General features: G+C 43.8%; 1 protein-coding gene across 1 annotated transcript in view; it reads right to left on the reverse strand.

Annotated features, from left to right (window-relative positions):
- PROM1 (prominin 1) overlaps positions 1-24,199 on the reverse strand; it is a 105,317-nt gene that overhangs the window by 17,276 nt on the left and 63,842 nt on the right. Inside the window, exons 7-14 of the mRNA XM_080796819.1 lie at positions 20,476-20,693; positions 18,455-18,529; positions 15,635-15,698; positions 12,579-12,738; positions 10,185-10,337; positions 4,476-4,599; positions 2,842-2,945; positions 1,244-1,328 (exon numbers count right to left, since the gene is read on the reverse strand). Coding sequence (XP_080652945.1) covers positions 1,244-1,328; positions 2,842-2,945; positions 4,476-4,599; positions 10,185-10,337; positions 12,579-12,738; positions 15,635-15,698; positions 18,455-18,529; positions 20,476-20,693 — 983 coding nt within the window. The remainder of the gene's footprint in view (positions 1-1,243; positions 1,329-2,841; positions 2,946-4,475; positions 4,600-10,184; positions 10,338-12,578; positions 12,739-15,634; positions 15,699-18,454; positions 18,530-20,475; positions 20,694-24,199) is intronic.

The following is a 24,199-nucleotide window of genomic DNA, read 5'->3' on the forward strand; positions in this document are numbered from 1 at the left end:
CCATCAGAAAGGACGAATACCCAACTTTTGTAGCAACATGGACAGGACTGGAAGAGATTATGCTGAGTGAAATAAGTCAAACAGAGAAAGTCAAGTATCATATGGTTTCACTTATTGGTGGAGCATAACAAATAATATAGAGGACAAGTGTAGATGGAGAGGAGAAGAGAGTTGAGGGAAATTGGAAGGGGAGGTGAACCATGAGAGACTATGGACTCTGAAAAACAACCTGAGGGTTTTGAAGGGGCGGGGTGGGAGGGTGGGGGAACCAGGTGGTGGGTATTAGGGAGGGCACAGATTGCATGGAGCACTGGGTGTGGTGAAAAAACAATGAATACTGTTACGCTGAAAATAAATAAAAAATTAAAAAAAAAAACAAAAAAAAAAACCCTTCCTATCCAAAAACTGTCAGGCCGTCATGGTCTCCTGGTGCCTCTGAAAGCCTTCCGTGATGTCTCAGTGGGCAAGCTGTGAGGTTTAGCCTCTTTCCTTGGTATCCCTTGGTATCTTCTTCCATTGGGAAGCCCAGAAGTCTCCTTACGTTTTTTTCCTATGAGAAGACCAAAAGGCCTCCAGGTATGGGAAGGGGGTCAGCCTAGGTTCATGGCACCCTAGGCCTGACCAGCTGAAACTCTCTTGCTGCTCCTCCTGTCCAGTATGCTCTTGAGTGGGCTCTCCTCAGAGTCTTCAGGCTCACGACTTGGGGGGATGGGCTCAGGTGAAGGAGCAGGAGGAAGTCATTCCCTTCTATCAGCGTCTATGGCTGTTGATATGCTGTCTTGCTGAAGGCCAACGGAGCTCCGCAGAGGCCCCTTGGAGTCCTGGGGCCACAGCCATGATGCCCAAGGGGCAATGACTGTGTGGGACGGAGTTCTGGGTGCCTAGTTCCCTCCTCAGGGACTGGGCCAAAAAAGGTGGCCAGTGTTGGAGAGCCAATATCCTTGGGGCTTTGTTCCTCTAAGGACACTGACACACAGCAAAATAAGATCTTCCCAAGTCAGAGCATTCGGGTAGTCAACTAGAGAAACTCTGGCCTCAAGAAAGACAATAGGTTGAGGAGGTGAAGAAAATGATGTGGAATTAGACAGAAGCGAGTGTTGTACAACCTTGTCAGTGTACTAAATGTCACTTTTAGATGGTGAATTTTATCTTATGCGAATTTCACCTCAATGTAAAAAAAGAAGAAGGCAACTGGATTGACTAAAGACATATGTCCATTTCCTGGCTGGCTCTAATTCCTTACCTCCTGAATGTTGAGATGCTCACTGATATTGTAGCTGTTCTCAAGCTTAAGCGTGGTATAGATGCCCTTATTTTCTTTGCAGTCGCTGTGGGAATAAACAGAGAAATCATGATCTAGAAAGGCAGCCGTACCTACCTCTGTCCCCTGCTACAGATGGAGAGAGGGAGGTTCACTGTTTATCTTTTGTTTTGTCTAAATCTGCACGCAGAGCAGCAGCTTCTCAGTGCTAATGCAGGAGGAAGTCTCTCCCTGTGCCTACTGTGCCAGACTTTGTCCCCTGCTTCGCTTAATGCCCTGACTTTGCAACACATACAGTAAGACTGGTAAATCATCCTTCTGTCTATCTCCTTTGTGTTTTTTCTAGTGCTATGAGGGATAACAAGTTCACAAACAGGGAAGAAATAAATTCTCATTAAAAAAACAAATAAAAAATAATACCACCTGTGTGTTATAGAAAGTATCATGGGCTTTATTAAAAGATTCTATCAAAGTCCTGCCAGACCACTTGTCTCCATATTTTCAAGGTTGAGCTTCACTTACTAAGCATATGGTTGGATGTGTATTTTCAGGGCAGGATGGAGATAGGGAAGGGGCCACACCTACATCCAGATGGTCAGTACACCTAACTTGGCTTCACCTCTCTGTGCTTCTCTAAAATGTGCAAAATGCCTCCTTGACTGAGCTAAGAAGGGCAAGCTCATCTGATGCATGTCCCTGTCGCTGAGACAGCCACTTCCTGGAGGTGCCTCTTCCTTGTCCAGTCACCAAAGCCTTCTAGACCTGAGGGATGCCTGGGAGAAGCCACTTTCCCACAGCCCTAGGAGGTGTGAGACTCCTCTCCAGGAAATCCCCAGTTGGTTGGCGTTGTTGGAATGGAGAGCTTGAAACACTAACCACGAGGGGTAAGGCTGCAGAATTCTGTAGGAGCCAGAGTCACAAAGAGCTGGCAGGCCGGGCCAAGGCCAAGAAGATCGGCTTTGTCCTTTCAGGCCAAGGGTGGTCTAATCGTGCACAGCGACTCCAACTGATTGATAACATCTGCCTACAACATGCTGTGGAGAAGATCCTGAGACTTCTGACTATGAACAAGACCACAGTTGACTACCAAGGTCTACCACGAAGGCCACTCATCTGCTGTCTCTGCTAGGGGAGCCTCTGAACCCTATTGAACAAAGAGGAAGTAAAACTGCCCAAGGTCCCCACAGCCTGCTCAAGACTGGAGCCCATCCATCAGCTGCTTCACTGTTAGCATGTCTGAGATTTGGACCCATCTGCTAACTTCTTATTATATGGCATTTACTTGGGGCAGCATGATTCCTGTATAAAGAGTTTTCAAAGGGTCTCGTTAATATATCTTAGGGTCACCCTAACCAGCAAGGTCTAGTGCATACTGGATGGGGGACCTTGAGACATCACCATGCCAAAGTCTAGAAGGCTTTCAGGGGAAGGATTTTCTTTTTGGTCTTATTTCCACTAACTCTTTGCGAAGACAACAGAACAGCTGGTCTTATCAAGCTTAAAGACACTTTGAAAGCAAAATTCTCATTCTGGAACAACATTTTCAGTAGCCAAAAAATGCATAATGTTATTAATTCTACCTGTAAACTTGTTCAAAAGTGAGATTAATATCCGGGTTATTAAACACCATGCCAGAGAGATAGTATTTCCAATTCTCATTTAGTAAATATGGTGTGTCCAAAATCTAGAACAAATTGAAAAAAGCTTTTTTAAAAGAGACACTTTTACTCAAATACACATACATATAATAAAATATTCTGTTAAACATATTTTGGGGATTTTGAAGATCACGGTTTTCTTTATCGGTCTCCAATTTAAAATGGGAAAATAATAGTGTGATCGGAATAAACTTACGACAGGGTAGCATCAATAAGAATTAGTGAGCTACTTTTTTTGGAGAACACTTCACTTAGTAAGACAAGTACATTAGAAATGGGAGAATTGACAACTTGATTCGGAATAGCCAATAGAGAGCCATAAAGCAGTAGGTCCACCTTTTTGCTACTTTTCTGTAGACAAAATGAATTAAAACTTGCTTACTTTCTCACTTAACATCATATATCGAAGATGGCTAATAGGTCATATGTAATATCATCTATACTAAGATGAGCTCATTAGTGCATGACCACATATATGCTTGAGGAATGTAAGTTTCAAAATATCCCCTACTTTATGGCATCTGGTTGGCACAGTCAGTTAAGCAGTTGACTTTTGGTTTCGGCTCAGGTCATGATCTCAGGGTCATGAGATCAAGCTTGGAGTCCAGCTCTCTACTCAACGTAGAGTTGGCTTAGGATTCTCTTTCCCTCTCCTTCTGCCCTCCTGCTAGTGCTCATGCTCTCTCTCTCAAATAAATAAATAAATATTTCAAAAGGAAATCCCTATTTTTTTTAAAAGAATTCCTTTTTAGCAATTTAACACAGCATGGAAGATAATGAAGTCCAGCTTGATGCATCACTATTATTTTTTATGAAGAGCCCAAATGGACATAATTTAACGCATCGACACTCCCAATTTAATTTCCCTCAATCAACTTAATAATTAAAATACCATGACAACTGGTTACCTTCATAGTCACTCACCAAGTTTCATAACAGATCTGAGGTAAAAGAGCATATATAATAAAACAGGAAAGCAGAAGTAATCTTTTGAGAACCAGAATCTGGAGAAAAGTACCAGAAAGCCAGAGTGACAAGAGTGCCACACAGACCCAGACGTCCTTGTTAATTAATGACGCTGAACTGAGAGGTGGTCCCATAGAGTCCACAGGACTGAGTTTCAGAGGGAGAAGGCGGAGCCTGAATTCATTTCCCAACAGCCTCGTCAGATGGCCTCCAGGGACCACACTCAGCCATGAGATGTAGAATTTTTCAATGTCTTTCACTTAAATTGAAGGCTTCAAAACATCGGCATAGACAACTGTCATTTGAGAAACCCTTTAAAATGTCAGAAGCCTTCTGGGCTACCCCACCTTGGGAACTCCCTCCTCCCCCACCCCATTACAATCCACATCGATGAGCAGGCCTTAACTTCTGGTGCTCATTTTACTTGACATTTGAAAAACAATACTTTACTTTTTTTTGCTCTGACAAATAGAAGGAATCTTAATTTACTGAATAAAACCCAAAATGTTCATCTTTTTGCCCCCACAAGATATGGGGAAATCAGTTTCCACTCAAGCCCTTTCCGCAGCGGGCCCAGAAGCCATCCTCACCTGGAATAACTTCCCATTTTGATACGGCTCACAAACCAGTTTTTCCATGTTTCCACCGATGACAAATGTGAGAACGACGATGGTCATCAGTATCCAACAAAAGAGGAAACTGACTCCAACCCCGCTGGAAACCAAAACCAAAATAAAACAGAAATGAAGTCTGGAATTGTACAGTAAATTATTCAACATTCGGGGGCGTCTGTCTGACTCCTTTGGTAAAGCATGTGACTCTTGATCTTGGGGTCATGAGTTCAAGCCCCAAGCTGGATGTAAAAATTACTTAAAAAAAAAAAGCAAAAAAAACAAAAAAACTACAGGTCCAATATTACCTACCAGTACTTACTAATCCTACCTACGCAGTGTAGGAAAAGGACCAAGAGTCTTTGCTTTGTGCAGATGAAGTGAGCCCACCTGCTCCAGACTGGAGCCAGGAAACAATAAGCACTGTGACCTTCCAGTCCCAGTCATATATTTAGGGACTGCTCTTAGTCTCCGGTCTCCTTGCAGCCCAGCACCATGATTCAGACATCGCCTCTGGAGTCAGGTGAGTGAATCTGGCCTTCTGCAGGGGACGCATTGAGTGGGGAGGTTCCAAGGCAGGAAATGTACCGTGGGGAGTCTGAGAGGGGCCAACGTGGTTCTGCATGCAGAGGGAGGGCTGAGAGCGGCATGAACACAGCTCAGGAGGCAGGCAGGGGTGCACGGGTGCACGGGTGCAGGGGACGGGGCCTGGCTGGTCCAGGAAGGGGAGGCTGCTGATGGTCCAGAAGCATGTTCTCTCTGAGGAAGAACATTCTTGGCAGAGCATGCAGGACAGGAGGGACAGAGGCCCGTGTGGATGGGGCTACCACTGAGGAGGCTGCCGTCAGTCCTGGGGTGGTGGGCTGATGTGGCTGGAGGCAAGGGACAGAAGAGATGGGACACAGCAGGATGTGCAGGAGATTCTAGGCAAGAGAAGGCGAGGAAGGGCCCCGGGTGATGCCAGGGCTTGTCAGCAGGGAAAGGAGACACTGGTGCTGAGAAAGGGAAGAGAGGGTGGGATCTGGTCCTGCTCCCTGTGAGGCGAGGTGTGGTGCTGGAGGGGAGTCGGCTGTATGCAGAGCATACACGTCTGGGTTACAGGCTGGCATGAGGCAATCAGCTGCTTAGAAGTGACCACTGGTCCTTGGGGCTGGGACTGGAGGGAGAGGCAGCCTGGGCCCCGGCCTGGGAGACAGTGCTGCTTGAGGAGCAGGTGGTGGGAGGGCAGCTAGCCAATAAGGCGGCCAGGGAGAGTTGCAGTGTGGGAACGAAAGCACTAGGGCACGGGGTCACGGAAGGGAAAACAAAGGGGAGTCTGCAGTGGGTAGGGAGCACGGGGGACCCAATCACTGCAGGGAGGGCACATTCCGGGGAACTACTAGAAGTCCCCTGGCTGGAAGCCTGGAGGCCACTGCTGACCAGAGGGCAGGGGAGTGGCCTGGGCAGGGCAGGGAGTAAGAAAACAGCAAATATAATTATTTCTAGACGTCTCCGCAGGGAGGGGTGTGAGAGGGAAGAAGTGGTGTTAGGAAGTTTTCTGTTGTCCAGTTTCAAGAGGGGAGAAAGCAGAATGTGTTGAAGTGTTGAGAAGCCAGGCTAGGAGAGGGGAAGAGAATGAGGACGCTCGAAAGGGAGGGCGAATCCAGGGTGGTGTGGATGGGAGGGGAACAGCAGGTGGGAGGAGCCAGAAGGCAGACGTCCTTCTGCTCAAGGAACTGCATGTGTCATAGATGCAGGGGCGCTGGAGTTTTGAGAAGGTGTGTGATGGCTTTTATTTTCTCTGTGAAGAAGGAAGTCCAGCCTTCTGCTAAGAGAAGGGGAAAACAAGGAGGATGGATATATGAGTGGAAAAAGCCTTTGCAGAAGGAAGGGAGAGGGAGAGGGAGCGAGGAAGGGAGGAAGAAAGAAGGAAATGGGGAGGTAAGACAGGGAAGCTTGTAGAGCTCCGAAGGATCCATTTGAGGTGGGGGTCATAATTTTGTAGGGATGCCAATGTGCCCCATTGTGTGACCTTTCTCTAGGGTGCTCAGTTACTTGGGTGTAGACACAGACAGAGCAGACTCTTGACTGAGTCTAGGTAGAACAGCCAGATCATAACAGATGACTGTACCATCACCGGTACAAACGGGAAGGACCCTCAGAAGTGTGTAGGCTGATGGACTTAAAAACACAGCCTCCCTTCTTGAGGGCGGGATTCTGCCCAGTGGACACACTTAAGGTGTAATTACGAATATTTGCCTGGTGTTGCTGGAATAAACAGCAAGATATGTTCACTGCAGGCGCCTCTGTCAGCCTGAGTTTCTCTGTTCTGAAAGGCTTTAGAGTCAGGGAGCGCATAGGGAAGGGGAACACGTGTGAAGCAAAAGCCAGTCACCATGGTTTTAACCGTGTGCCCGAGCATGTGTGGGCATCAGAGTTATAAAAATCATCCAAACCTTCGATAGGACACTTCGGACAAACACAGCTACTCCCAAGAGCTTACTGTTAGCATTCCCAGACTTGGTTTTCCAAAAATGCCTCTATCTAGAAAAGGGACACACCATCACCCAAGGCCTGTCACTCAGAGAAGAATGGCTGAGAAGAATGTGCTTAAAGTGTTGTAAAGGAGGAGGAGGAGGAGAAGTAAAACAAGTACAAGAAAAATAATAGGCAACAAAGACCATCTGTGGCCAGCAGAAGTGAAAATATTTATTATCTGGACCTTTATAGAAATGTGTGCTGACTCCTGAGCTACACGGTTAGTGACACGCGTGTAATCTCAGGAGCCCTCGTCAAACATCTTCAGGACTTTGCCCAACCACTGAGGGTAGCCAACCTTGTTCCACTTCAGTGACCTCAGGATCTCCTGCTCCTTGGTGGCAGACGTTTGTGTCATCCCCAGTGCCTCACAATTATAACTAAATGTGCAAAAATATGGCTTGCGATGTTTTGTCTGTAGTTGGGTCCTACTTAAAGTCATTCCCCAGAATGGAAATGACTTGGTTGAGGCAGTTGTTGTGTTTTTAGGGTCCTTGCTCCAGCCTGACAAACTGCTTTCTCAACTTGCCACCAGTGTGGCCCATCTTGTGACACCTGTGGCTACGCCGGGTATTAGCTTCTCTTCAAAGCTCCAGATAATCTGAGCACGGTTTCCAACAGCTAAAACTTCCAGTTTCACAGTGCTCGTCAGTATAAGAGACAGCTTCCTTGCTGCCTGGGTGAGTTTTCCTTCCCTCGGGGGAGACCTTCCATGGGACTTGGAGACAGATGTATGCTCCCTGCTGTATCCCATCCGGTCCCCAATATGCTCCCTGGACCCTTAGAAGACACAAGGATCAGAGCAGAGTCAGGGCTCTCTGCCTCTCCTACCACCCCCCACCCCCAACCCCCCCGCCGATCTTTCACTAGGAGCCCCATGGGGATAAGGATTCTTGGTTGGTTTTTGAAGAGACCATGTTCTTCAACATATGGTGTTGCTGTTTTTAAGGACAGGTGGTCTTGTGGTTACAGCTGAACAAAATATACTCTTTCTGGTTCCTACAGGCAAATAAACGGTTTTTAAGAAGAAATTACATTTTTCCAATTGGTTTGACTAGACCAGCTATACTTGTATCACTTTCCCCCTTCACAATTATCCAGTTGTTTGCCAGATGTCTCAGGAGATGGAAGGGCCTGCCAAACGCAAATTCCATCCTGAGGGGTGGGCAACCACGGAGGCCACAACTATCCTCAGGCTGCAGGCCACCTGAAATGCATCTGATCAGCCTCTTCCCTATAGTGTGATAAAGCCCATTGTTCCCAAGCCCCGGGCTTACGTGTGACTTTGTCTCTTTAGAGATTCCTTAGTCTGCAGAGGTGAGAATTATACCAAAACTGAAATAATTTTAGTCTCCCTCCAATGGCTCATGACTCCCTTGCTTCTTTCTCCTTTGAAGCAAGTAGCACATATTTTGGTTTTGTCCATTCAAAATGTTCAAATAGAATTTTACAGTAAATGCACCTGTTCAGAGCAATGTACTCTCTCCCATCAAGCAGTTAAAAAGGTAGGATCTATCGACTCATCATCAAAACATTGACAAAACAGCCAAGTACCAGGATTAGTAAAATCTGAACATTAAACTCATTTTCTATCTGTAACTGTGTACACTGGAACAAAAAGCCAGGGCAATATACTGTTTCTTGCTGCATTAATTTAAGTGTAGGCATGTGAGCAAATAGGCTTTTCCATGCACGGAGCTCTGCTCAGTTTTGTGCAATTTTGGCAGACTCCCGTGTTGTTAGCTTTAAGGTTGTTTGTAAGACTATCGTGTCCTCAGGCAGCTCTTTCTGCCCATGGGTCCTGTCTCCATGCTTTAATAAAACCACGTTTTTTATGGGGGGCCTGTGTGGCTCAGATGGTTAAGCATCTACCTTCGGCTCAGGTTATGATCTCTGGGTCTTGGAATTGAGCCCCACATTGGGCTCCCAGCTCAGCGGGGAGCCTGCTTCTCCCTCTCCCTCTGCCTCTCCCCCTGCTCGTGTGCTCTCTCACTCTAATGAATAAATAAGATCTTTTAAAAAAAAATCTTTTTTGCACCACCACCACCACCAACAAAAACAACAACAACAACAACAACAAAAAACCCACAAAAGGCTCTTGTGCTACATTAATGCTAAGAAAGGCTTGTACTATACAGGAGGTTACATGTTTGATGGAAAGGCCATACCATCATGGCTCATCAATCTGATTAATTCTTGTAGCGACCCAATGTTTGGAAAAGCACATTAATGCAAGATACTTGCTTGCCTGATTCTCTCAGCCTGGTACTAGTGATGTAGGCTGAGATGAGAGAGTGTGGCTGAGGTTTTGAGTCTCCATTGCTCCAGGGACTTGTTCTAAACCTGATCTTCCTCTTTGAGCCCCATCACGCTCCCTGACGCTGATTCTTGAGGTTCAGACTGGAAAAGAATATGTCAACTTGGAAGCCACACAGCTTCCTGTCTGGGGCACATTCAAAGCTTCTATCTGTGCTTCCTACTTGACATTTCTGGCCCAACTGAAGTCACAGCCAGCTCATGCCCCACGTGCTTTGTCCTACCCTGGTAGAGTAAGGGTTTTTTGCTTGCTTGTTTGTTTCAGAACAAAGAACTTGGATCTGAATATCTTGGAAGCAGGCACAAATGCTCGTCGCTGGTACCCCCACACCTTCTCTTATCACTGATTAAGGCTTCGTGTCTAAATCCTAAGGGTGCTGGGTCGGCAATCTCTTTGCTAAATCAAGTTTCTAGAGTTTCAGAGTAAACAAGCTAACAATACTGTTGACCACAGAGAACAGTGTCTAAGACCAGAACAATCCTCAGCAAGTTTCTGGTGAATAAATGGATGGAGGGAGGGAGGAAAGGAGGGAAGAAGAGAGAGAGAAAATACAATGGGAATCAAGATGGTAAGCTTAGAAATAATTTCACTACAGAGGAGCCCACCATAGAGAAACACGGTGTTTAAGCCTGTCTATCAGAAGTCTAACAATTTCGAGTTTTCTTCTATTTTTTAATGTGTGGTGGGATTTCCCACATTGATAGAAGCACAAACACAACAGGACGCTCACTCCACTGGAACCCCGAACACTTACCTCAGAGGCCACTGGCTTCGTGTCATCTGTTCTTTTCCCTGCATTTCCACCGCCCCTCCCCCCCAGTCCCCTGACGGGGCAAGGAAGAGCAAACACTCACACCATGAGGAAGATGCCCCCCGTGTTCGACACGCAGCCTCGTTCAGTTGGGGTGGAATGGCGGTCATAGCCACACGTGCCACACATCAAGCCCAGGTAATAAAAAACCACAACGAGTGTCAGCAAACAGCAGACCACCAGGCCACCCAGCCACCTGGTGAAGCAAGCACAGTGTTATTATACATAAAAGAGGTTGACGTCATGATAACACAAAAGCTCTTGGGCTAGGGCTGGAGCAGCCGAGTAACACTTTGCAATCAGATATCGGATTCCCCTGTTAAGGCCTCAGAGAGAGACATTGTAGCTACAAGAACCTTTCCCACCCCAGTCCTCCAACCCAACTGGCAAGAAACCTTAATTTTTATCTTGGTTTTGAAGAGCTCTGTCTCGCTCTTTGGTCACGAGACTATTGCTTCCTTCCTTTGCTTCATTTCCGTGGGGCTTGTAAGCGGAGTTTACTCAAGTACTCCAAAGCTACTGATAACTGTATCCCTTTAGACCTGCAAGTTCTGTCAAGGTTCCTGAGGCGCCAAGCACTTATTATAATGATAATGAGATGTGGACACATCAGGATGAAATAACAGATAAAGAAATATCAGGTTCTTTTCCCTGGTCTTTCTCTAAAATGCTTTGGGGTTGCAGGAATAATTGGGGAGGGGAGCACTGTATTCTTTGCTGAACCAGAAACTCTACACGGGGAGTGCACTGAATATTTCAGAACTCACGAGCATCCTAAATCAAGTACTTGCAGAATGCAAATCTTAATTTTGTAATGGTCCTGTGAGACATTTTAGGATAATGGGCCCTCAATTAGGTCTTACTGGCATTCCCGGAATGTACTACAACCTCTTCCAGCAGCTGAGGAGCATTCAAGGGTAGAAATGCTTCCCAACCGTCAAAACACTGAAAAATAAAGAATTTACTTCTGCAACAAAAGCTGCCACTGAAACTTTTCATTCAATTAAGAGCAATCTCAATAATTGTAAAAGCCACCTGCACCCACGCTGTGGCTATTTTGTTCCAGATACTGGAGACGCCAAATCAAACAAACCATGGATCCTGGCCTCGGAAATCATTTGCGGTTAATGTGTGCTTTACCTGCTTGGTTAAATTTCTTTTAAAAATAAGTTTCTAGTTCTCAGGGCAGGGGGACCCAATGTGTAGACAGATAATTGCATGGTTCTTTCCATTTGTGAAACTCTAACCTCTAATGAGATTGTAAATTCATTGAGAAAGGGTCAGGCTTATGTTTGTCCTGACACCTGCTGGGGTGACCTAGCCACACGGTAAGAAAATGGCTGATTACAGGGCAATAACTGAGAGCATCCTCAGATTGGGGTTGAAAACCGTCCTCCCAAACATCACCACTGAACTTGTGAAGGTTATTCCACTCCCCTGAGCCTCAAGCTCCTCATCTATGAAACAAGGTTACAAATAGAACAGAACCCTGCAGTTTTTTTGTTGATTTGTTTGTTTTGGAGTATTAAATGAGATGTCATGCGTACAGCTCTTTGGAGGGCAGGCCGTTAACTGTTTCTGAATTGCTAGCAATTATTGTTATTATTTTATTATTTATCTTGGGTTCTTGCTTAATAAATATCTGAACAGGAATGGAAGTCTCTGAAATCTCCATGAGTCTGGGCAAAAAGAATGATTCTGAAACTGATAGGTGATAGAAAGGCTGAGCCTTTCAGAGAGGAGAGCACATCTTACCTCTCATATACATGGTCCTTGAAGTACGTCCAGTCTGTAGGTCCACCATTCCTAGCACTCCTGCCTGAGATGTCCACAGTCGTCTCCAAGGCCAAACCCCACTGGCTAACGTTTTCTAATGGTCAATCCACAGCTGAGGACCACAGCTGCTTACATGAGCTCTCGAGTAATTTACTCATTTCAAGGATGTTCTTTCTCTAAGAACTGACCTTGATATGTTGATTTTATAAGCCAATGAAAATTAGAATATTATCCAAATGCCCTCCTTAATTCCTTTATAGGCTTTCAAATCCTTTTACATATGTTAGATAGTTACAACTAGGATTCTAGAAGCCATTAATGACATCAGAATTGCAAATTATTGACTGTTTGGCTCAAGAACTTCCAGTCTTCAGTTTTTAAAAATATACATAATACTTCATGAATTTGCATGCCATCCTTGGGCAGGGGTCATGCTATCTTCCTTGTATCATTCCAATTTTACTATACATGCTGCCAAAGCCAGCGCTCCAACTTATTAAATAAACATAAACTAGAGTTAACACATACCAAGTTACGTGTTCTTTGTACAATCTTCTCTCACAACACGATCCCGGTTATCATGTCTGATTTCTCCCCTGTTCCAGAACAAGTTTCACCCCCTAGCTTGCCAGCTCCGGGTGGGGAGGGGAGGGGCACTCACCTGTACGAATCATACTCCTCCAACGTGGGTAAATTTCGGTGGATGTAAGTTTCAGTGTCATTAATGTAACCCATGAAATTGGACAGCTTATCCTGTATTGGAATCTGCTCGCCTATATTTTCAATATTTGAACCAAGGGAATTCAAGGAACTTTTGATATCTGAAAGCAAAGACACCCAGGTTATGCATTTTCGAATCTAAGGGAAACAGAAACTCTGTTTTGGAACCAAAATGAAAAGCTTCAACCCCTATAAGTTTTCCCCATGTTATGCGTGTGTTTCAAACATGGAAAGGTTCTACAACAGCACGAATGCAGCCAAGACCATCAAAGAGCAATTACTTAACAGAACAGCAAGCTATGGGAGCTGACTTTAATGACATGGTGCTTAAGTCAAGCCAGAGTTTTCTTCTGCTGCTTATTTCACTAAAAAATAAAATGAATCTGGTGATTAAAGCCTATGCATGCCTACCATGGACCAAGCACTTTTATAAATGTTAACTCATTTATTTCACTGAGGTAGAGCTTCTTCCTATTTTACTAAGAGACCCTGAGGCCCATCGAAGTTAAATTATTTCCCCAAAGATCTTTTTTTTTTTTTTTCCCCCAGAAAGCACTAGAAATGGGATTGAATGTCAGGTTTGTCTAACTCCAAAGCTTCCATTAAATGATTTTGAGAAAATAATTTAATAATAAATAGCATTCAGCAACACAGTATTTCACCAGGAATAATTTTTTGAACAAATGACCCCAGGCAACATTTTTGTTAAAATTTGACTTGACTCCTACAAATTGAGATGTGTTAAAGTTCATCTGTGCTTCTCCTATGCAGACAGCGATGCATTCCCAGTGGTCAAAGAGTTTCTATTAACATCCATCCTAACCTTTCAGAGAAGATAAGTTCTAATTTTTCTGGAAAGGGTTTATCCATTGTGATGGGTCCTGGTATCAAAGCTACCCAGGACACAGACGTCATCTAATTTAATGCTCACACAGGTCTGAAGCTGGCACTACCGCAGTGATTCTTGGGTGTACTAACAACATGCTAATCATTTAATCATTTAATCATTTAAATGTCCACCCATCCTGAAAAGGGAGATCAATTTCTTTGTAGAAGCAGAGACAAGAATAACTGTTCTCACAATGTGATCCCAGGGCTCCTGGCGAATTTTGGGTAAATGGTAGCATGAAGCAAAATGGAATGACATAAAATGGTGGGAATCTTTTTCAAAGGTTGTTCACACAGAGCTCCTAGGAGAAGACTGCTATCCACAGTGGCTCTAGTCTCTTCTAAATGTACCTGAAGACCCCAGGATCTTCAACAAGCTGACTCAGTGGGTCTCTTCTTTAAATCTTGGATTTCTGGGAGTTTGAGAGATGTGGGATGCAGGCCTTTCCTCCCCTATGAACAGTTTCCTCAACTCAGAATCAGGTTCCTTCTGCATCTCAGGCTGTCCCGCTCTCCCACACCACAAAACTCCCCCTTGACAGCTCGGGTGACTCTGTACCTGGCTGGTATCCTCTCTCCCCCGATACTTCCCTCAGGCCCCAGTTTGGATGTTGCTTCCTCCAGGAAGCCTTCCACTACTCTTTCTCACTTTGAATCACTTGCTCATACCTTGTCATGTTACCAGAGTGTGGTAAATGACATCTGTGTACATGCCCAGTTGAAAGGCAAGGCGGGGATCATGCTTTATCCATCTCCCATTCCCAGAGCCCAGCAGAGCCTGGCACACAGTAGGCACTCGAACTATGTGTGCGGGGTAGGACCAAATGATCAAAACATGGGAGCTAAGGGTTCTTATTTGTTTTGGAAGGACATGAAAATAAGCAATTGATATTCAGCTGAATGGAGTGATTGATACTCGCCCAGACCTGGGAAAACTCTGGCTTGTGTTGAGGCAATGACAGTGTGCAATGGGCCTCGCTCACGCATACTGCACACCTTGCTTTGCCAGACTTACAAGGGAGGGCTGCACGTATTGGCAGAAGAGGTCCAGAAAGGGGGAACAAAAAAAAAGTAAACACAGAAATTAGTAAGCAGGTGGCTATCAGACGTACAACGCGTGTTAGCTTTCAGATGCTAGCATAGGAAAGCGTGAACTTTGTCTTTTATCTCCTGATATTTTAAAGTAGAATCTTAGGTGAAACAAAAAGGAAACCACAAAATATCTAAAGACCTGTGTGATAGGATAAAATACTTTTTTTAACCCCAAATCTTAAAGGGTTGAAAGAACACTATTAGGGAGACAAAAATAATCAAAGACCTCTAACACAACATTTTAAAACCACTTGGTCAACAGAAAAAAGGAAGCACAGAGAAGATGCTTTAAAAGAAGAAGAAAATCTCACATAGCTTCAGAGATTTCTTCTTTAAGCAAATAACCCCCGTCTATTTCCACTGCTGTGCATAGAACTGTGTGTACTGCACTCTTTCTCTGTGAATTCACCCCGAATACCATAACCTGAATACAACGTGACTCAATCATTTAAGACTAGGAGAATTCTCTCAATATCAGCTCTGCTCCTCCAAAAATCCTAAGCAACCTTAAAAGCCTAAGATACCATTAACAGCAACATCAAAAAGCAGATGAACATCTTCTTAAAAAGACAATATAAATCCTTATACATAGTATTCCTGGAAAAAAATGAATTTTAAGGGCTTTTTTTAAGAAAATATAGTAATCTATAGTTTTTCCCCAGGGAAACGAATCAAAACGTGACCTTCCTAGTTTAACCACAGTTGTCTCTAGTTCTGGTAGCTCAGGATGAGGCCTGGTCACTAGAGTGTGGCTTTGACCTTGCCTCTCTCGCCAGCAGGACAATGTTAATCGGAATTCAAGAGGATTATCATTTCTTAAAATCTAAATCACTGTGTGAAGGTGGCACAATTAAAAAAGTCTGAAACTCATTTAATCTCCCAGATCAATGAGAGAATTTTTTTAAGAGAGAGAAAAAAAAAACAAACGGTTCTTAACAATACATTTTTCGTGTGTGTGCTAATCACTTAATGCTTAACAAAGAGAGAAACAAAATGACTTCAAACTCTGACTCTCACCTGATATGATGTCTGTAGTTTGATTTTGCACCATCTCAGGAATATCATTAAAGGATTTATAGCCCTAGAAAATAGTTCAAAGTAAATTGATACACATAGTGAGTAGAAGGGCGATTAACAAGGATTCACTTTTCAGCTTAGCATGGAGGAAAGAAGCAAAATAAAAATGCGAGCAGTCATCTTCTGGCTGACATCATCACTGTATGGCCATTAAAAGACGGCCAAAAAATTCCTCCTTAGAGAGGACTTTCTCTTTAAATTGAATCCATCAATTGCTAAAAGTTTTTTGCTTTTAAACTGTTAACTCATGTTATCTATACTAGCATTTCTCAGTCGGGGGCGATTCGGTCCTCCAGGGGACACCTGGCAATGTCCGGAGACATTTTGGTTATCACAAGTAAGGCACTATGTAGCAGGAACCCAGGGCTCACAAATATCCTTCAACGCATGGGTCAGCCCCCACCACAGAGAATCATCAACAGTGTAGACAGCCCTGAAGCTGAGGAGGCCCTGATCTGTGCAATGTTCCATGTGCAGATAGAAAGTGAGTTTCCAAACCAGAGCCATATTTTCCAGAGCAATTAGAAAGTTAGACTTGGGATCTAGTCTCACCCAACACACAGCTTATAGAGGACATACATTTTAATGAGGCTGAAGTGAAAACCAAAATAGCCATGCCAAGCTATGGCCTTTAGGAGATAAATCTGGGACAAGAAGAGGTCATTATTTCCAAATAACTCAACTAAACAGAGCGTTTTCTCCAGAAGGGCTTCACTGTGTTTCTAAGCTGTCTGCTGGTGTCTTCAGCCATTTTCTGGGGGACACTGTATCGATTACAACTTGTTATGGACTCAATGTCTGGGCACACCTGCCTCCCGTCCCTGGCATCACACCCTGAAATCCTAACCCCCTACATTGAGTGATGGACGGTATGAGGAGGCGGGGCCTTCCAGAGGTGATGAGGTCATGAGAATGAAGCCTCGAGAATGGGATTACGGACTTTATAAAGGGAACGCCAGACAGCTCTCTCCACCACATGAAGATACAATGAGAAAATGGCTATCTGCAACCTAGAGGGGTCTCTCGCTACAACTCGGTCATGCTAACCCCCTGACCTTGGACTTCCCGATGCCAGAACTGTGAGAAATAAATTTCTTTCGTTGAGAAGCCACCCGGCCTATGACAGGCTCTTACAGCAGTCTATTCTAAGTTACAGACTTTGTAAGATTGATGGTGACAGCAAGTTTCCAGTTTAGCCTGGTAACATTGATGCTGGAACAAGAACAGCTACCACTCCTGTCTCCTCAACGGTGACTAAGCCACCAGCACACAGGTGTTTGGATGAGTGTACGTACACCTGACCCCACTGCATTTATCTGCCTTTGGACTTGAGGAGGTCACCCACTGAAAGAGGTTCTATGGGAGAATGGGCCTTACAGATCTCCTGGATCAACTCCCTCAATTAACAAATAAGGGGACACCAGGACACAAAGACCAGGAATTTCTTTCTTTCTTTTTTTTTTTTTTAAAGATTTTATTTATTTATTTGACAGACAGATCACAAGTAGGCAGAGAGAGAGAGGAAGAAGCAGGCTCTCCACTGAGCAGAGAGCCCGACTCGGGGCTGGATCCCAGGACCCCGTGGGATCATGACCCGAGCCGAAGGCAGAAGCTTTAACCCACTGAGCCACCCAGGTGCCCCAAGACCAGGAGTTTCTAATGAACTGTTTAAGGTGACACTTGACTTTGTCAGTAGATAAGTGTTTAACAGATTATCTGATGACCTTTTTATGCCCGTGCTAAAAGACAGAGTCAAGAGTACCACTATTCCTTCCCTTTCCTGCAGGTCCAGGGCACGCTTATTGAATCATAATCTAGAAAGAAGTATTTACGGTGCACTCAACATATAGGTTGAATAAAGAGCAATAATTGGTAGGTTCTCAGGGAAATGATGATGTTCTAGACCAACGTAGCCCCTGCCAATTTTAGGGCTTACACTCCAGTGGAATCAGACACATTAAAGCAATAATTATAGTTATGAGGACCTTAACAAAGAATATCTGTTGCGCTGTAACAATGCATTAAAAAGGGTTTGACTTGATCAAGATGTCCAGGAAAGACCTCATTAAGAATGTGACACTGGGGGGGCGTGTGTGTGGTTCTGTTGGTTAAGCCTCCAACTCTTGACTTTGGCTCAGGTCATGATCTCAGGGTCATGAGATGGAGCCCCACGTTGGGCTCTGTGCTCAGCGGGGACTCTATTTGAGGTTCTCTCTCTCCCTCTCCCTTCACCCCTCCCCCACTTGCATGCGATATCTCTTTCTCATCGTCTCTAATATAAATAACTAAATCTTTAAGAAAGTGATATCGAATGCTTTAAGTAACTAGTACTTTGTAGCCTAAGTGGTTGGGCGAAGGAGAGAGTGGCAGGCGCAGCCCACAGCATGTATGAATGTGCACAAGGGGGAAGAGACGAAGTGACAGGGCTGACTCACGCAGAGTGGGAGGGCACCTCGCGTCAGAGTCAGTACGGGGTTCGGCACTACACCCATCAAATTCTGAGTCCCAGGAAGGCGAGATCATCTTTTGCTTTTTATCTCCAGCATGGTGCTTTGCACACAACGGATGCTTAACACACATTTCTTGAAGTGCAATGAGAAAAATTACCCAGTGGATAATAGTTAACACCCTTCTCAGCACCCCTCTTTCCAAAATTTTAGGGCTTTTTTTTTCAGTTACCTCTTTTCTTATGTACTAGTCTACCCTTTAACATGATGTAAAACAAACCACTGTATTTTTTCTTTTTCCAAAAAAACATACCTGTTGAACCAGGCTGGACAAATCTGTTCGAAGAACATCATTAATATTATCAATTTGCTGATCCAAAGATGGTAGCTGAAAATTCATAAAACAAAATATAAGGCAAGGTGGTTACTGTCAACATTATTTGTCATAAAAAAGGGAGTCATCATATATATAAGTCCCAAAGTCTCTATATTATAGGGTATGATTTAAGTTTCTTTTGAACAATAGAATATTGTCTGGGGAGAAAAACATTTAGTTCAGAGTGGCCTCTACAGGCATTAAGTTTTAGATGTCTGGACGGCTTCTGTTGCAGTTAGCAAAAATTAAGGAAAGAAATTTAACACAGATCAAATATGTGTGATCTCACAATTTCAGTTACTGAATATTTTTCAATAAAGCATGAACAACCTCTTTAAAGACATGTTTAAAAGCAATACAGCCAAAGGTTATGTTGGTGAGTGGTCTGGAATACATTTCTCCTTTACAGCATTGTACATGGACTTAAAGTGTTCTGTCTCTCACCAAGACAAACATCACAGATCTCTTGACACGATGTACCAAGAAGGACACAATATCACTCTTGCGATATCTCGGACAAGTATGCATGACTCAAATCTAATCATGAGGGCAGAGCGAATAAACTTAAATTGAAGGTACTTCTATAAAATGAATGGTCTATAGTCTTCAAAAATGTCAATGTCAAAAAAGAAGAAAACAGGTGGAGGGGTGCCTTGCTGGCTCAGTCGGTAGAGCATGTGACTCTCAACCTCAGGGTCATGAGTTCAAGCCCCCTGTCTGGCATGGTCCCGAAGTACTTAAAAAAATAAATAAGTAAGTAAGTAAAAAAAAATTTAAAAAAAAAAAAAAAGAAGAAGAAGACAATGGGTGGGAGACTGTCCCAGATCGAAGGAACTAAACAGACTTGACAACTAAAGACCATATATGACCCTGGACTGGCCCTTAGACCAGAGAAAGAAAAACAGCTGTGTAGTCAGATTTTTTAGGAAAATTAGGAAAATTGGAATATAAACCATGGATTAGTCATGTTGGGTCAGCATTACACATCCCAATTTTGAAACCGTATAATAAAGGTTGTGTACAGTTAGGAAAGGCACTGAAATATTTAGGGATAAGAGGACATAACCTGCAACTTACTGACAAGTGATTGAGAAAAACACAAAATGCATAGTATTTTATAAAATGACAGTATACAAATGACAGTATTTTATGCAAAAATGACAATATGAATAGTTGGTAGATACACGGATAAACACATGATGAAGCAAATGGAGCAAAAGGTTGGCAACTGGTGTGTCTGGGTAAAGGGTATAGATAGGAGTTCCCTGCACCATTCTTGCAAATTTTCTGCATGTTTGAAAGGACATCAAAATAAAAAGTCCCCCCCAGAAGACTCAATCCTATACAATTTATATGCAAGGGAAGATCCCAGTCTCTGTGTGCACTGGTGACCATAGTGATATGCATAACTCATACATACACACTGAGACTGAAGGTGAAGGATGGGCATAACGTTGGCCCATGAGATAGAAAGGTGTGAAGAGTATAGTCATATTAAAATATTTTATTTAAAAAAGTGGTGTGTATATACCACTATCTTCATACATTAAAAATTATAAGGAGACATTATTTTACCTGTACCTCAGGACTTTATATATTCAAGTTGCTCCAAATTCCTTCTTTTTTCCACCTAATTTTCTCTTTGGAATATGGGGAATTACCTTATATTTAGGCATATGTGGTTAATATACTAGGCATGTCATTTGAAACTATATTTTAATTTTTAAAGGTCTACAAAAACACACCTTGCTTTCTTTTTTCTTTTTAAAGCTGAATTCATTCTGGTAGGTTCCACCAAATCAACTGCAGAGAACACTTAAGAAGGAGTTTCCCATTTTTCCTTCTGCCTGGCCACAGCCGTGCCAATGTGGTGATCAGGAGGCCGACAGAGACCCAGGCCACCGTGCCTCTGACAGGGGTCCCAATGGCACTGCCCTGTATCAAGGTCACCTCCTCACCTGACCCAGGTTGGTATTGTCCTCCAGCTGGCCAAGAGACATTCTGATGTTGTTGCAAGTGGTAGCCACCGGCGGGACAGAGCACATGGGGTCATTGAGTGACTGCTCCACGTTCCTTTTCACATCACTGAGGCTGGTGTTAAGTTGTGCCGTTGACCTCTTCAGCTCCTTTAAAGTGTTGTTTACATTCAACAAGGCTTCTCTGGTCTCCTTGATTGCTGTGGGGACACACCTAGCTTCAGAACAGAAGCACCCACCAGGCAGGCAGTGGAAACTCGTTCTCCTCTACAAGGAACCTTCAGGGAACTGGAGATGGACTTACAACAGACACTGGGAGGCAACCAGGGGAGGAGCCTGCTAGGGGAATACAGGGACACTGTTGGGCTCCTTGCCCAGCTACTCCAGCCAGCTCAGCTTTCCCACCTCGGGGCTCTTCGGACAAGAAAAAGGAGTAAGAACAAGCCCAGGAATGCAAGGGGGACACCGAGTTGCTGCATTCACTGGCCGCCACTGGAACAGTCATGGTAGGAAAAGATGTCACTCCTCTAGCATCGTCCCGTCTTGAAGAGGCCAGCCCTAACAAGCTAGCATCTTCAACCCTGAGCGGTTTTAACCACATCAAAACTGATCCCACCCAGACATACTTCAGTGACGGATATTCAGAGAGCTGGGATTAACCAGAGTAGCAGGTGAAGAGTATGATTAGGGGTTCAGGCGGGTCTAGGTACAGATCCCTGTCTTGCCACTTGCTGGTCGCCGGAAACTGATTCCTGAAAGTTCTTTAGTGACTTCCTCATCTGAGCATGGTGAAACCACCACCACATTCATCCTTGCATGTGGGCGTCAGAATGATCAGACAGATTCCGCAATGTCATTGAGTCCATCTGTTCTATTTGGGGAGACTCCCAGCCCAGGACACATTCTTATACTAGGAGATCCTTGATAATTGTTTGCTATCTTCCTGATTTTTCTGAGGTGTAGAACTATGTATTCATGACCAGGGAGGTTGTGAGTTACAACCCTTTTCTACAATGACTTAAAGCCACAGGAGTAAAAGATGTGAAATTTAAATCAGAGGGCACTGCTTTTCTCCTAAGCCAGCAAGCCTTCCAGGCTCACAGAACAGATGGCAGAGCAACAAGCCACACTTGGGTGTTGCAAGCGAAAGTGTGAATGCCCTTAAAAACTGGTTTCCCCAACTTTCCCTGGCAACCACATACAACTTGAGTGAGAAAACCACGTGCACACGCAAATGCATGCACACACACACATGCACACACACACTTTGATGCATTGTGTTGTGGGATCTCGCCTGAGGTCTTATCCCAATTCTGCGAACACCTTGTGATAGCATCTTTGGCAAACTGTTTCACCTCTGGGGATCTCGGTTTCCTCATCTGTAAATTAGGAAGCTGGTTGGGTCATCTCTTGGTTCTTAGGAGAGCCTATGATTCTCGACTGTGTCTTAAGGGGTCTGCTCACCCAAGATGGCACCACAACCCAGCTCTGATGATTTACCCTGAGACCTGGGGAGGCTTCCAGGATTAGACCATATGGCCATTGACCCCAAATTCTGTCACCTGACCTAGATATAAAATCTTCACATCTGCTTCAATCTTTTGTCTTGAATTTTGGTCCAGTCACGTCTTAACAGTATTGGAGATACAGTAGTATTTAAGACTTTGTCAAAGAGCCACTCTGGGAGTCAGTGTTGCATCTCTTGCACTTACCTCCCAGGATTATCAGCAAAGCATGGGCTCATATTAGAGGGTCAATGAATGTCTAGCATAGCAAAAACAAGAAACAAAGAACAGGGTTGCAACTAAAAACACACAACAGGGTGCAAAAGAGTGTGCCAAAGTATGCCTCCCATCACACAACACACACCTCACATTTTAATGTGGTTTACCTCTCAGAGTCCTTTCCATTTTAAGAGAAGGTATTTTAAGGCAAGAGACAAACAACAACAACCTAGAATGATGGGTGATAAAATAAATTGATGGCCCAGAATACGTGTGTCCATTTAAGTACAGTCTGCAGACATTCTGGGTTATGTGTACTATTCCATCATGTCCTAAGAAAGACTCAGAGGTAATAAATATAAATTTTTCCCAAAGTCTTCAAAGTATTTTATGTCTATAAAATATCTACTGGGTTACAACTCTGGGAGTCATTCCAGACTTAGCAAGATCACATATATTATGTATCTGAAGTCAGTGGAAAAATATTTCAGATTCTCAATTTTAGTTAATTAACATTTTTACCAGCTCATAGCACATTTCCTTTGTAGGTCCTGATTTGCAGCTTAAAAAAGATTAACACAGATGAATTTGCATGTTTCTGCTGTCTCCAAAGCCACTAAACACGTAAGGCTGCAAAGAATTTTTAGCAAAAAATTTGTCAAAGCATTGATTCTCAGCCTTTTGGCTAAGATCCAGTGCAGTATCTGTTCTTATCAATTTAATATCTGATATGCCCTCTATCTAAGGACAATATATTAAATGGATTTTTGGAGCAGGGAGATGGAATGAGTTTACTCCATCCACTCCACACATTGACCTGGCATTGAAGTACCTCCAGGAATGGTGGTCCCCGTCAAGGACAAAAAAAAAAAAAAAAAAAAAAGTCAGGGCAGTTTATTAAGCATAGTATAAGATGCTCCGGCAACACCAGAGGCTATAACGTGTTTAGCCTGCTTAAAAAAATAATAAAACTTTAACACTAATGCAGGAAGCTCTGAAGAGAGCAATAAAATCTGTTTTAATGGACTTTAATTCAAAGGAAACTATAATCCAAACAGTAAAAATGGCCAAAAGTAAAGGTACACAGCAACCACATTGCATTATTCATATATTTTTGTGCAGAATTTACCCTTACATAATTTTGGAGCTGGAGAACTCCAAAGACCAATTTTCCAAATGCTGAGCATCCTTCCATGGCCACACCAGCACCTGAACTCTAGATTTCTAACTCCTCCTCCAAAGTTACTCTCTGCTGTCTTGCCATGCACAGCACCAAAAGCACCCTACATCTTAACACTCTCCAGTGGTGTTGGTACCTAAATTCCATCTAGTGTGGACCAGGCCCCACAGGCTTTGTAGTTAGACCTGCATCTGAATCCCAACTCCACCACTCCCCAGCTACCTGGTCTTGGACAAGTTACATGATCTCTGAGCCTTACTGTCTTGAGTTGGTAAAATGGAGGTGACTATACCGATCACACAGAACTCTTATGAGTCCGAATAGGGTTTAGGAAAAGTACGTGGCATACCTTCAATACTCAAGGCCCTCAACACTCTAAATACTACTTTATGGCTGATGATTTCTACAAACACTTGCTGTGGACTTTGTTGGTTGACATTCAGAAGCCAAGTCATCGTCTATTGAGATGTAGTAAAACTGTGTTTAGATAACATGGGTCCCACCTCCCACTTATCCATTTCTCCTGTGTACCACTGGTCCAAAGATGGCTGTGGAACCCCGAATGCCCCAACTGGAGGGAAATCTGGTTGAGGAAGAGGAGCAATGTGACTGGTGTTAGCCCTCTTGCAATTATAAGGGGAGTTTGCATTAGAATGATGCAGACATTGTAGAGAACAGCTGGGTGAGATTAAAAAAATCTCACCACTAGATCAAGCCTTACCTGAAGCCAGTGTCAGTTATATGAGCAAACAATCCACTTAGTTGAAAGCCAGATAGAGACAGATTTTCTATATGTGTTGGG

This window comes from Martes martes, assembly GCF_963455335.1.
Source record: "Martes martes genome assembly, chromosome: 2".
Lineage (NCBI taxonomy): Eukaryota > Metazoa > Chordata > Mammalia > Carnivora > Mustelidae > Martes > Martes martes.